Genomic DNA, 13366 nt, shown 5'->3' with positions numbered 1-13366 from the left:
AAAAAAAAAAAACTGTGTTCTAGTTCCTAAGAGCACCTATGCACCTGATATCATTCTCTGCTTCTATTTCCCTTCTGGTATGCCCAAATCTTCAGTAAATTGTGTTTACATATTCCAGTCTGGTTCTTCTATCTACACGGAATAAACCTAAGCGTTGTAAGGACTTTCTAGAGACAGGTTCTGAGAAGGTTCAGGCCCCTGGAGTCCAGAGTGGTGACAGCCATGAGAACAGCTGAAAGAATCCCCAGGGGAAGGTGAACCACAGCATCCAGGGTTCAGGCCCTCTCAGGGTAACCCTCCCCTCAGGGTGACCTTCCCTCCCTCCTCCAGCGAGAAGGATCAGTTTTATTTTATTAAGAGAGACAACAGCATCCCTGACACTTACACAATGGGCTCATGGATCAAATAACAAACCCTCTGTCACTCACCTTGCGGAATGCAGACCTTAAGAAGAATTTTATTCTCCAAGTTCTGCAGGGACTCAAAATTCTCTTCATAGTACACTTTCTGAGGGTCATCAGTAATCTGCAAAAGCTGATCATTTTTGGCTTCTCCCACCCCAATGGCAAAAATAATGATATTTCTGTCCCTGAGAGCCTTGGCTGGCATGACTACATCATCCTGGGCAACGCCATCAGTGATCACAATCAAATACTGATGAACATTGGGTCTCCCTCCTCTTGAACTGTCAAAAAAAGGCAGAGTGAAAGTCAGGGCTTTCCCAGTGCGGGTGCCATCATTCATCTGCTGAACATTTGAGATGGCTCTGTGGATGTCCGCCTTTGAGGAGTATTGGTTGAGCCTGAATTCTTCCTGAGGAGTTGAGCTGAACTGCAAAAGGCCAATCTGAATTTCATCAGCACTAATATCAGCTTGGTTCACCATCCTCTTCACGAATCCCTTCATCTTTTCAAAGTCTTTTGGGGAGATGGATTCCGAACCGTCTATCAGGAAGATAATATCAGCTTGCCTATTCTTACAGGCTGGGGACAAAAAGGAGAACAGAACATTCACTCAGAGTCTGAAACCAATTAATTATAAGTCCCCAGGGACAGTCCGGGGTGGCATATATACAAACGTGAAAATATTTTTAAAGGGGGTGGAAGAGGAAGTCAATGAGATAAATTTTCTGTGACCTAGCACAAAGGAGACACAGCTGTATGATAAAGATAGAATCTAACCAGCTTGCTTCATTCCAGGTCATAGTCACTCTGTGTCCAACATTCACTTTTGGACCCCAGTGAGTCCACACTTTGAGAATGAAGCCTATTTAATTAGATTCGATACATACACTTGGAGGGAAAGAGAAACTAAAGAAACAACTCTTACTCTCTGAGGAGCAGATGTCCTGTACCACATCTTGTTGGATGGCCTTCAAGGAATCAAACTCAGGCGTGAAAAACGTCTTGTCTTTAGCTATCTCCTTGAGTTCCATAACATTAGCATTTTTTATTCCAATAGCATAAATGATGACTCCTTCTCTCCTCAATGCCTCTGCAGGATCAGCCACCGGGTCCTCAGATTTACCGTCAGTGATGATTATGAGATACCAAGGCACACCACTGCGAGTGGTGTTCACAAAGACCTGAGCCATGCTGCTCAAGGCCTGACCAGTCATGGTGCCACCTTTCTTCTGCTGGATGTCATCAATGGCTGCCTTCAGTCCTGACACACTGGAATACTGGTTGAGGATAAATTGAATATCAATTCCATCTGAGTACTGAACGACTCCAAACCGTACTTTGTCAGGCCCAATTTGGAACCTCTTTATCGCCTCATTCATGAACGTCTTCATTTCGAGAAAATCATCGTGGTTGATGCTGCTAGACCCATCGACAAGGAAGTAAATATCGGCCTTCTCAATGTGCACACAGTCTAGGCAATAAGAAGGAGTGACCCATTAGAACGGGGTGTGAGAGAGCACATAGCCAAAGCTATTCATCCTGACCCCACTCATACGCTCTCAGCTCTCATTATTCCCTTGAGAGCCAACAGCTTTCTACTGAAAGCACCTGTGACTCTGCTGAGGGATATTGTTTGACCAGAAGCCTGATCAGCCACACAGCAGGCACGCCGAAATGCCCGGGAGTGAGTTTGGAAGCAGCCACCAACCAACGACTGAGAGGGGAGGAGTGGATACGTACCCAGCTCCCTTGCCCTTTGGGTAGGACAACTCTGAGGTGAACGCTACACAATTTCCCTGAGTCCCCAGCAGAACTGAGCCCCAGATGCCTACAGCAATTACCTGCTCACTAATTCAGCCTCAGCCTCTGTTGGCCGCCTTCCTTTCTTTTCTCAAATCTCCACGCCCTTCCTTACCAGTATCCCCAGGGGGCACCTCCCAGATAAATCACTTGCATCCATATCCTTGTCTCAGAGTCTGTTTCCAGCGAACCGCATTTCAGACATGAAGTAAATAGTACTTGGCATTTCTCAAATGGGGAAGTTGAGGACAAGCTAAAGTAAAATATCAGGACATGTTTGAAGCTAGGAGTTGTCTGAGTCTCCAATATTCCTGTTTCCCATGCAAGTCAGACTTCTTAAAATATGGGCAAAAGAGTACACTTTCTGAAACTTAATTAATTTAATATAAACCTTTCTGTTTTAAATGAGCCTTACTTAAGTGAATCACTGTGTATTAAGGCTTAGACTCCAAAGAGCAAAATGGCTCTACATATAGATCCTTTCTCAACCACTTAGTATCCAGGCTTGCCCCTTTGCCTATTTCCTAACCTGTCAAATGGCAATCTTAACACTGACTCATTAAGATTATAGTGAGGATGAAACAAGATCACAGAAAAACAGCAGAGCTGAGTATTAAAAATTAATGATTAAGATCACCCATTGTCACATAGCAGAGTCCTAAAAAAAAAAAAAAAAAGACACATAATTTTCTCCTTGCACCTCTCAGAAAATGCGGTCCAGCCTTGTGTTTTTAATCTCTAGACTCCCTTGTCCCAGGGAAGAATCAAGAGGCTTTTCATGTTTCCTGGTTGAAAGGGAAGGAGTCTGAGGCGGCAGATGGGCTCCCTTGGTCAGGCCTTTCGGTTGGGAGGACCTTGGTCTATGTGATACGTAGGACAAACTTATACTTTAAAAAGTATTTATTGTTTATCTGAATAAAGTTCAAATGTAACTGGGCATCCCACATCATATCTGACAATCCTACCCTAGCGGGGCAGGCATTGGAAGGGGGTGTGACTTGGAAGGGTGTGGAAAATTGTTATCCACCTCTCTGGTAGTGTTTGTTAAATGCTTGGAGACTCGAGGGGGAAGTTATAGAAAAAGAAGGCAAAAATTCAGACCTTACCTGAAGCGATCACCCACTGATAACAGGTAGATGGCTGGCCCAAGTCTGAGAAAAAGACCACTGGGCAGGGAGAGGCATCTCTGGAGCCAGCCCCATGCAGCAGTGGTCCAAAGCAACTCCACAGCAGGCCAGGGCCTTTGCACGGTCCAAAGGATCCCAGAGCCCTGCAGAGTGTCTGGCACTACACATTCATGCCAATCTTGGCAGATGGAAATTTGAGGCAGGAGGGAAGAGAGACAGAATAATTTTTACAGCCTGGAGGCTGCTATGCATCCATATCTATTACATACACAAAGTGCTGAGCAGAGTATCTGACACATAGCTGATGAGTAATAAATGGTAGATATTATGATCTAATGGTCATCCAGGACAGATTTCTGGTAAAATTGCCCAACTTCCATTTACCTTTAACCACTCTAGATTTTGGACTGATTTTCCTGATTCCAGGTTTCATATTAGCTGCCATGCAGTCTGGGAACGAAATCAACTCTCAGCCCTTTTACTGTCTGTGAATTAGAGGAGAAAAGGACATTTCTCTCCTTCTTCCCTACAGATTATAGGGAGGGGGTGCACAAGGAAATGAAATTCATATTAATGATTTTGTTTCTCATTCTCAGAAAAGAGAAAGGGACAAAAAATACAGGCCAAAGTGAAAGATGGGAATTTATTTAGATATTTTAAATCTCTAGACCTCAGCACAAGTAATGAAGAAATTACAAGATTATTTAATGATTGTTTAAAAAAAAGGCTCAGTGATTTTTCCCCTGAAGATATAATCACAGCCTTGAATTTTAAGTTAATTATCTACATTTCAAGTAGTCAACTTCTATTATCCTGATTTGAATCTTAGAAATATTAGCATGGGTGGACAAAAATAGACAAATGAACAGGCAGACACAAAGATACTTATGATAGCCAGTCAGTGGAAAATTAGGGATTTAAAATTCAGGCAGTTTGACTCCAAGGTGCATATACTTAACTGCTATGCTTTCTCTGGTGTTGTTTTGAAACTGCATACACAGTAGGAGCTCTTCTAACCAACTTCCTCTTAAGCAGCTCACCAGATAATTGATTTCCTCCCTTCACATCAGTAACACATGAGGGATGCTCCCAAAATACGCTGAGTGCCCTCCCCCTGGGAGCCCCCAAAGATAACACAACACAGTTCTGCTTCACTCAGTGGAAGATGTGAAAATTAATAAAGGGAAACTTCTCTAAAATGAGACCAGAGAGCAAAAAGGGGAACTCCAATGCCCTACCACTTGTCCATTTCAGGCCCCAACAGAAGAATCCTCAGCAGGAAAGAGTCAATTATAGCCCCAATACGAAAAAAATGAATAATGCATCTCCTACAAGAAATCAACTACCCTAGAGTGCCTGGGTGGCTCAGTTGGTTAAGCGACTGCCTTCGGCTCAGGTCATCATCCTGGAGTCCCGGGATCGAGTCCCACATCGGGCTCCCTGCTGAGCAGGGAGTCTGCTTCTCCCTCTGACCCTCCCCACTCTCATGCTCTTTTTATCTCATTCTCTCACTCAAATAAATAAATAAATAAATAAATAAATAAATAAATAAATAAATAAATAAAATATTAAAAAAAAATAGAAATCAACCACCCCAGCAACTCAGCCAATGAGAAACTGCCATCACTCTGAGCTCTTGCATTTTTCCGATGGATTTTCATTCGAAACAATCTCTCCCAATTTCTTCCTTCTCAATAAAATAATATTCCTCTCCTTTGTTTGTTGGACTCACCTACTGTTGTTGCTATAGCTTGCCTGTCCTGAATTGCAGTTCTCCGCTATTCCTATTCCCAAATAAACTCATTTTTTTGCTGGTAAGATAACTGACTGTTTTATTTGTAGGGTCAACAAAGAATAAGCCTACCAAGAGTAACATGGTTTTGTGCTCAGCCTATTTATGGAAGTTTTGTTACTACAATTACACAACAAATCAAATACTGTGCAAATCAATAGGGTATGAGTGTGAATAAAAGAGGTTTCTTATGTCTATGAAAACCAGGTTAACTGCTTAGAAAAGACCCAATAAAAGCAAATTGTTTTAAAGGAAGTTGTTGGTGTGCCAGATAGCACTACAAAAACTGAATTTTTGAGACCATAAAAATCAGGGTTCTATACTCAGATTGTTTCAAAAGTAGCTAACTTTTCTTCCCATTTTAAAGAAACCGAAACTAGAAATTATAGAAACTATACTGTTGGATGTGTGATGAAGAAAACATACAGAACTCCAATAAGCAGGGCTCATATTCAAAGAAGCTTTGGTTCTACACAAAAGACTGGCAGATTAATGTTCATTTATATTTTAAGTTAAAATTTTTTTGATTTCAAGAATGTTCTTATCTTTTTAGAAATAATTTTCTACTTCAAGGAGCTTAAGATTTAGTAAATCTATACCTCGATCCCTAAGGCTTCTACTGTAAATTACATATATTTTTATCAAACTGATAAAAAGGGGGCACCTGGGTGGCTCAGTGGGTTAAGTGTCTGCCTTCGGCTCAGGTCATGATCCCAGGGTCCCAGGATCGAGCCCCACATCGGGCTCCCTGCTCAGCAGGAAGCCTGCTTCTCCCTCTGCCTGCCACTCCCCCTGCTTGTGCTCTCTGTCTCTGTCAAATGAATAAATCCTTTTAAAGATAAAAATCTCTTGGGCGCCTGGGTGGCTCAGATGGTTGAACATCTGCCTTCGGCTCAGGTCATGATCCCAGGATCCTGGGATCAAGTCCCGCATTGGGCTTCCTGCTCAGTGCAGAGCCTGCTTCTCCCTCTCCCTCTGCCATTTCCTCTGCTTGTGCTCTCTGGCTCTATCTCTCTGTCAAATAAATAAATAAAATCTTAAAAAAAATCTCAAAAAATTTTAAAAACTAATAAAAGGGATGAAGGCTAAGATAGGAAGAGGGAGGAATGTTCACTTTTTACTTCATATTCTTTTGCACTGTTCAGAATCAAAACAAAATAAAGATTTTATAAGTTTTTTGTTCTTGTTTTTTAATAAACTGACTCCAAAATCTTTCCTAGGATAAGGAGTAGAGGAGGCAGGTATATGGAATAAGCAGAGTAAAGATTTAAAAAAAAAAAAAAGATGAGATTTGGAAAAGTTCTCCTACCTTCTTGTGGAGCCTGGCCCATCCTAGAAATGAAAACACCTTTGTCCATGGTCTCAGGGCAGAGTTGGTTCTTAATCTTGTTTCCCACAACAGAGAGTTGCAGAAAGGATTCCAGCGAGATGACATGCTTCCAAGGAGGATATGATGCTATATTCTCCAGGTCCTTACTCTCTGAGGCAAGGTGGGTGCCCACTGCGTAGATGGTAACCCCTGCCCTGCGGAGGAGGGAAGCTGGCTTGGACAACTGGTCTTGGGAGAAGCCTTCCGTGATGACCACGGCCATCTGCTGCACACCATGTTTGAACCGGCTGCCCCTCTCCTCAATGAAAACCTCTTTCCTTAGGAAATCCAAAGCAGCTCCAGTCTTGGTCCTTCCACTTCTTCTCCGGTAGGTTATTTTGTCCAAATACTCTAAGATTTTGGCTGGGTTCTGAAATGCATCCAGGGAAAACTCCAGTCGTGGTTCCTCACTGTAGAAGACCAAGCCAATTCTCACACCATCTGGACGAACATTTAGAGAGCTGACAGTGGTCTTTAAGAAGCTGACAACTTGTTGGAAATTTGATAGCCTGTCCCAGCTGAATTCCTCAATGAGAAAGACCAAATCAGTTGGGATAGCCATCGGACATGCTATAAACAAAAACAGAAAGCAAAGCTTTAGCATGAGAACAGAGTAATAAAGACAATACTCATTTGGTACTATGCTATATTTTTATGTTGTATTATGCTACATTTTTATATACTGTAATAATATATGTAGTATTATAAACTCTAATAAATATGTCATACTAACTTATATTAATGAGTTTTAGAATTTAGTGGAAGGCTTTATGACCAGTATTTGGCATGATGGTCAGAGAATACAGGTTTCATACTTATCACAGAATTTTTCACTGGGAAGAGTATTCACACCACTTGCAAAATACGTAAATATATGCATATCCATAAGAAAGGGCTTTAAGATCATTTTTTCAATTCGTCAAAGTCCATTATAAGCATCTGAGCCAGGCTTGACTGGTTTTTTTTCTTCATTTTTCTAGTTTCAGGAAACACTGAGTCAAATTCTCTATTTAGGCCTAAAACCTCCTTCATTTAATAATTTTTCCTCTCCGTACAGATGCAAATAAGAAATTGTGACTATTAACTTGTGCATCTTTCTCTAATAACTCTCATGTCACTTCAACAGAGGCAACATGAAATATTGCAAGTGCCTATGAAAAATCTTTGTCCACAAATTGGGCTAACTGGCTTTTTCATTCTGCTATGAAGAACCTTCACTTGAACCTGCCTTAAATGGGAAAATGGAGCTGTACCTGCCTAAACTCCCTTCCAAGAGGAGTGGAGACACCTTCCTCCAAATTTAAGACAGTGCCTAATGCAGGGAAACCCACTGTGTCGACATACCAAAAAGGTCCAAATCTGTTTTGACATATGAAAACAGAAATCTCCCTAGCACAGAGCCAAAATCGCATATGCAGAAGGCTGAAGCCAAGGTATAGACAGCGTGTCCTGTTAAATAAAGTTTAGAGAGGCAACAGAATCACCTTTTGACTTATCTTTGGCCTCTCGAGGTCCTGTAATTTCCCTTTTTTATAAAGAACCAAAAACAATCCCAGATATAAAGTGAGTGTTGCCCCTGATTTTGCCAAGTCTAAAACACTTTCTAGAGAAACTCCAAGCATCCTTGACTTCTCCCTTCCTTCACCTGTTGGTGGTACCAAGTGTTATTATAGTTGACCCTTGATCAACATGGGTTTGCCCTGTGCTGGTCCTCTTACACGTATGGATTTTCTTTTTAAGAGTTGGCACCAAAAGCCACAAGGCATTTATTTACAAATGCCCGCCCAAGTCTCTAGAGATACAATCAAAGGTGCCTACTAGCCTCTGAGTACGAGGGAGGCCCCCAGAGGCCGTCAGCAGCCCCCAGGGCCCTGGGACTAGACAGGGCTGCAGATTGCCCTGTGTGTCCATGGGGTGGTCAGGTAAAGTGCCAGGGCTGGGGCAGGAGGCTGGGCTGAAGCAGAGGAACATGCGCAGAGGGCAGGGATGACACTGTGCAGGAAGCCCTGAGCCCCTGGTATACCCGCACCCTCCCACTTGGTTCTTCACTCACTGGGGTCTCAGACAGACCCCTTTCCATGATGGTTGCCCTGCCCCTCCACCTTCTGGAGGCCAGTGCACTCATGGAGGGCCACAGCTGCCCATGGCCACAGGCTAGAGCTACACGTCTAGGCAGATGGGGCAGGTGTACTACACCTCAAGGCTACTGCCACCAGCCACGGGCCCACCTGGCAGCTGCCTCTACCAACTAGAAACCACCAGGCTGTAGAACATCGCCATTCCCATGCCAACCCTACTCTGTGCAGCCCTGGCTCAGCCTGCCTATATGCAGATTTGTTCAATAAATATATGTTACAGTACTATAAATGTTTTTTCTCATCCGTATGATTTTCTTAATAACATTTTCTCTTCTCTGGCTTACTTTATTAAAGAATACAGTATATGATACATATAACACACAAAAATGTGTTAATCCACTGTTTTGGTTATCTGTAAGCATCTGGTCAATGGTAGGGTATTAGTAGTTAAGTTTTGAGGAAGTCAAAATTTATATGGAGATTCTCAGCTGTGGGGGTAGGGTAAGGGCCCCTAACCCCTGAGTTGTTCAAGGGTCAACTATATTCTCCTTTCAAGTTGTCTTCAAGATTCATTCCCTTTCCTCATCATCAGAGCCACCATTGGTGTAGACCCAGGTGGCTCCTCCATAGGTGGATAGATGACAGCTCAGCCTTACAGTCTTTCTGAGTCTGAGGTGTCATGTGGAATTCAGCCTGCCCCCATGAAGCCTTCCTTAAAGACCATTTCAGTCATGTCATTTTTCCTGCTTAAAAGCCTATAGTTACCTCCCAGGGACTTTGAGACCCTTGGGGTCCATTCTACCTCATCAATCTCATCTCTCACTACCTCCAAACCTTCCCCCCTCCTCCAATCGGCTCCATTTTTTTCACTTTCTTCCACATTTCTTCAGCCCATTCCCACTTCCACACGCTCACTGATGCTCTTCCCCTTACCAAGAGTAGGCTCTTCTCTTCTCCCTGTATTTAAGACCATACCCATTATTGAGGGACCAACACAATTCCTCCCAGGTCAGATTCTCCATTACTTCTCCTCCCCTTCTATTCTACTTCTACTTAATGTAATGTCTGTAAGGGGCTTCTTAGTTTCTTATTATCCCTGCTTGGACTTTCCTCATCTTGTCTCACATGTGTTTGTCTCTTCTGACTATAAAATTCCAAGGACTTTCAAGCTTTACATGTTGAGAGGTCTGGGCAGAGTTATGATAGTTCAGAGAAAGGAGGGATTTATCACTTCTGTTGTGAGGATCAACCAGAAGCTCTGCCAAGAGGATAACTTAACCACTGAAGGATAAAGTTTTGCCTGTGGGCATTCCAGGCTGGTGGTACAGTGTATTCAAGGGCAGAGACAGTGGTGGGAAAGTATGACACATATATAGCAAATGGTGAGTAGTTCAGGTTGGCTAATGGCTAGAATGTATAAAGGGACTTATCAGGAGATAAGGTTCAATGGTTCTCATCCCCAGGGAACATTTTGAAGTATATGGCAGCATTTTGAATTGTCATTGGAGATGCTACTGGCAGGGACCAGGAATGTTAGACCTCTAACAATGCACAGTACAATCCTACACTATGAATGTCTCACTCAAAATGTTAATAGCACCTCCCTTGAGCATTTTGAACACCAGCTTCTCTGCGGAGAAGCCTGAATGCTCCTTCTCCTAGAAAAGGCATATGGTAACTCGAATTATTGTTCAGAGATATTAACTCCCTATATCTCACTTCTGTGGAGGAAACATACTTTCTTATGATGACATGACTGTATGACTTGCTTGGCCAATGGGACGTTAGCAGATGATGAAGCAGAAGTCTTAAAAGTGTTTATGTAATTAGGTTTTCTCTCTTGCACCTCTGTAGTTACCATGGAAATAATATGTCCAGACTAGCCTAATAATCCCAGGAGGAAGATGAGAGCTATGGAGCAGAACCAAATGTAGATCAACAAACCCTCAACCAAATCTCAAATCTGTGAACAAGCTCAGGCAAGATCAGGAAAGCCATTCAGTTGAGCCCAACAAAGCTCAGCTGATCCCCAGAAGATTAGCGAAAATAAATGATTCTTCTCAGAATAATCTGAGAAGATGGCTTCTTATGCAGCCTCACTGTGACCACAGTTAACTAATATAGGGTGTATGCCCAAGGAAGCCCCATGCCTCCTCCGCTGCACTGGTGTTTGTATCGCAGTACTGAGGAATCCAGAATGCCTGCCTTCTCTGCTCTTTCCCCCAGAGTTTCTGAGACCTCCCAGTGGCTCACACATGTAGGCACCAAACCTTACCTACTACAGGCTCCTTCTCAGATGCAATCCCGAACCCGAGCTGCCCGGTCCCTTGGATCACCACACCCACATCCTGCATCAACTGTCTGACTCCATCCTGTCCTTGCATCTCATATACAAGGGGTGGGGTTGCCATCCCCTCCAGTTCTCTCCTGTCAATGTTCTGTACACCCACAGACATGACTTTCACGCCTTTTTCCCTCAATGTCTGTGCGGCATCCCAGACCTCATCCTCAGATTTGCCTGAGGTCATGACCACTGCATATTGGGGAACACCCTGGAGAAACCGGCTTCCCGCTGCCTCCTGGAAGAAAGTCTGATGAAGATATCGCAGAGCTTTGCCCGTCCTCCTGGAGCCACCCTGGAGCAAAAAGTGGTCACGGACGTGAGCAATCATCTCATCCCGGGTCTGGTAGGTATTGAGCAAAAATTCGGTGTGGCCTTGACCACCATACTGAGCCAGCCCAATCTGGTACTTGTCCCTGCCAACATCCAGCAGGTCAATCACTCTGGAGATGAAATTCTGCATCCACTGGAAACTGGCATGTGATGTGCCCTGTGAGGTGTCGGCAAGAAAGACCACATCTGCATAAGCTTGGGTGAATTCTGGAATTGAAGAGAGGAGGAAGAAGGAAAAGACATAGAGAAGAAAATAAATCAAATCAAGATCTCATGAAAACTGAATAAAAGGATGCAGGGAATATAAGAGAGAGAGGTACTATATTTATGTAACAATGTGCATATTATTCTTCCACCTCCTCTGTGTGAACCAATCACAAGACTCTCTCCCTCTTCAACCCTGCTGTCTTTGTTGTCTGCTTTATTAGACTAAAGCACCTCTCATTTATTCTTCTTCCACCAATGGAAGAGGCAAGGGAAATGGACATATATGGAGCAGTTATTTTGTGCTAGCAATTTTTATACACATTATTTGATTTAATCCCCATAAGCCATCCTACTAGGCAAGTGTTATTATCTTCACTGTACAGATAGGAACACTGAAATGAAGAAGTAAAGCTGCTTGTCCACTCTCACCTAACTAGAAAGTGGCACAGGCAGGACAAGAACATAGGTCTTCTGGACCTCCTCTGAACAACATGGCAGGATGTCCTTTTCTACCCATGAGAACTGCATTCATTCTTCAACCCCCAGCTTCGATGTTCCTTCACCTAGGAAGTCCCCCCAGGTTCTCCTGAGATGGCAGCCAGCTCCTTCTCCTGTCCTTCCACTATACTCAGTGCATCCCGGCTCATACCGTAATTAGGTGTCCTGGTTGGAATGTTGGGTTTTGATGCAGCTTCTTACCTTTTATCTTACCCTCCACTGCTGAGCACAGAGTCTGAAGAATGCCTCCTGAGAAATCCTGAAGGGTGTTGAAGTTTTCGATGTTGAAAAGATACTTCTTAAATGGCTCACTGGCTATTTTTTGCAATTCCTGGACATCTTGGACATTGACCCCTACCACATAAACAACCACTCCATCTTCTTTTAACTTGTTAGCTGCCTCCTGGACCTCATCATTTGACTCCCCATCTGTCACCAGGATAACTATCTGAGGAACTTTGTCCTTGGCCCGGCTGCCAGCTGCCTCAGTCAAGTAGTGCATCCTGATAAACTCCAGGGCACTCCCTGTGTTTGTGTCTCCTGTACGGTAGGGAAGATTCTGGATCTTCTCCAGGACCACACTCTTCAGAGGGTACTGGTTCAGCTGAAAAGCTGGGTAGATGTTGTCATTATACTGAGCAAGTCCCACTCGGACCTGGTCACTGCTGATGTCAAGCCCCAAGATGACAGAGTAAAGGAAGTTCTTCACTTTCTGGAAGTTCTGGGGTCCAATGCTGGTTGAGCTGTCTACTAGGAAGACAATGTCTGCTAAGACTGCCTCTCTGCAAGCTGCAAGAAAGAGGACAAAAGTCATGGAGTCTGTGAGCCTTCGCTCAAAATGCTTAGAACCAATGGGGCTGAATGGTGTACAGAAAGGAGAGCCAGTCAGGGCCAGTCAGACTAGACTCTGTGGTCCTCAGATACCCTAAATGACACTGCTCAGAGAAGTGACAACATTCCTTGTGCTTTTCCTTCCCTCAACTCCATCATCTTCCGAGGCTTCTGTCCTGTTCTACTGATACGTCTAATCTTGGAACCCACTTGGAGAATCCCTTGAATCTCATGAAGAAGAAAACCCCTTCTATAAATGTAGTAGCATGCTGAGAAAGGAGTTGTCCTCTTTCCAGTGGTAATAAACTTCATCTCTACAAGAGTACTGGTACCAACAGGTCAGAAAGCTGGAATATGTCCTGCATTCCATTATACACGTCATTGTGGCTCCACCACTTAGAAGCCCTTTCTGAGACTTGGTTTTCTTCTCTGCAGCACTGAAACTTTTATACCAGCCCTCACACTCTCACAGAGTCATTTTGAGGATAAAATAAGATAATCTACTATAGCAGACATTATTTGTGCTCTGCCCAAGTCCTTTTGAATTCTTTTTTACAATTTCTGTACACTGTTCATTGGAGGACTT

The 13366-nt window shown here is 43.4% G+C and overlaps 1 protein-coding gene across 1 annotated transcript in view; it reads right to left on the bottom strand.

The window, feature by feature from the left end:
* The window catches only part of LOC113916178 (collagen alpha-4(VI) chain-like), a 107755-nt gene that overhangs the window by 70504 nt on the left and 23885 nt on the right, over positions 1-13366 (bottom strand). Inside the window, exons 4-8 of the mRNA XM_027582106.2 lie at positions 12151-12738; positions 10846-11451; positions 6433-7062; positions 1330-1875; positions 429-983 (exon numbers count right to left, since the gene is read on the bottom strand). Of these exons, the coding sequence (XP_027437907.2) occupies positions 429-983; positions 1330-1875; positions 6433-7062; positions 10846-11451; positions 12151-12738 (2925 nt within the window). The remainder of the gene's footprint in view (positions 1-428; positions 984-1329; positions 1876-6432; positions 7063-10845; positions 11452-12150; positions 12739-13366) is intronic.

This window comes from Zalophus californianus, chromosome 1, assembly GCF_009762305.2.
Source record: "Zalophus californianus isolate mZalCal1 chromosome 1, mZalCal1.pri.v2, whole genome shotgun sequence".
In the NCBI taxonomy this organism is placed as follows: domain Eukaryota; kingdom Metazoa; phylum Chordata; class Mammalia; order Carnivora; family Otariidae; genus Zalophus; species Zalophus californianus.
Note: the sequence above shows the minus strand (reverse complement) of the source record. Positions and strands in the feature narration are given on the sequence as shown.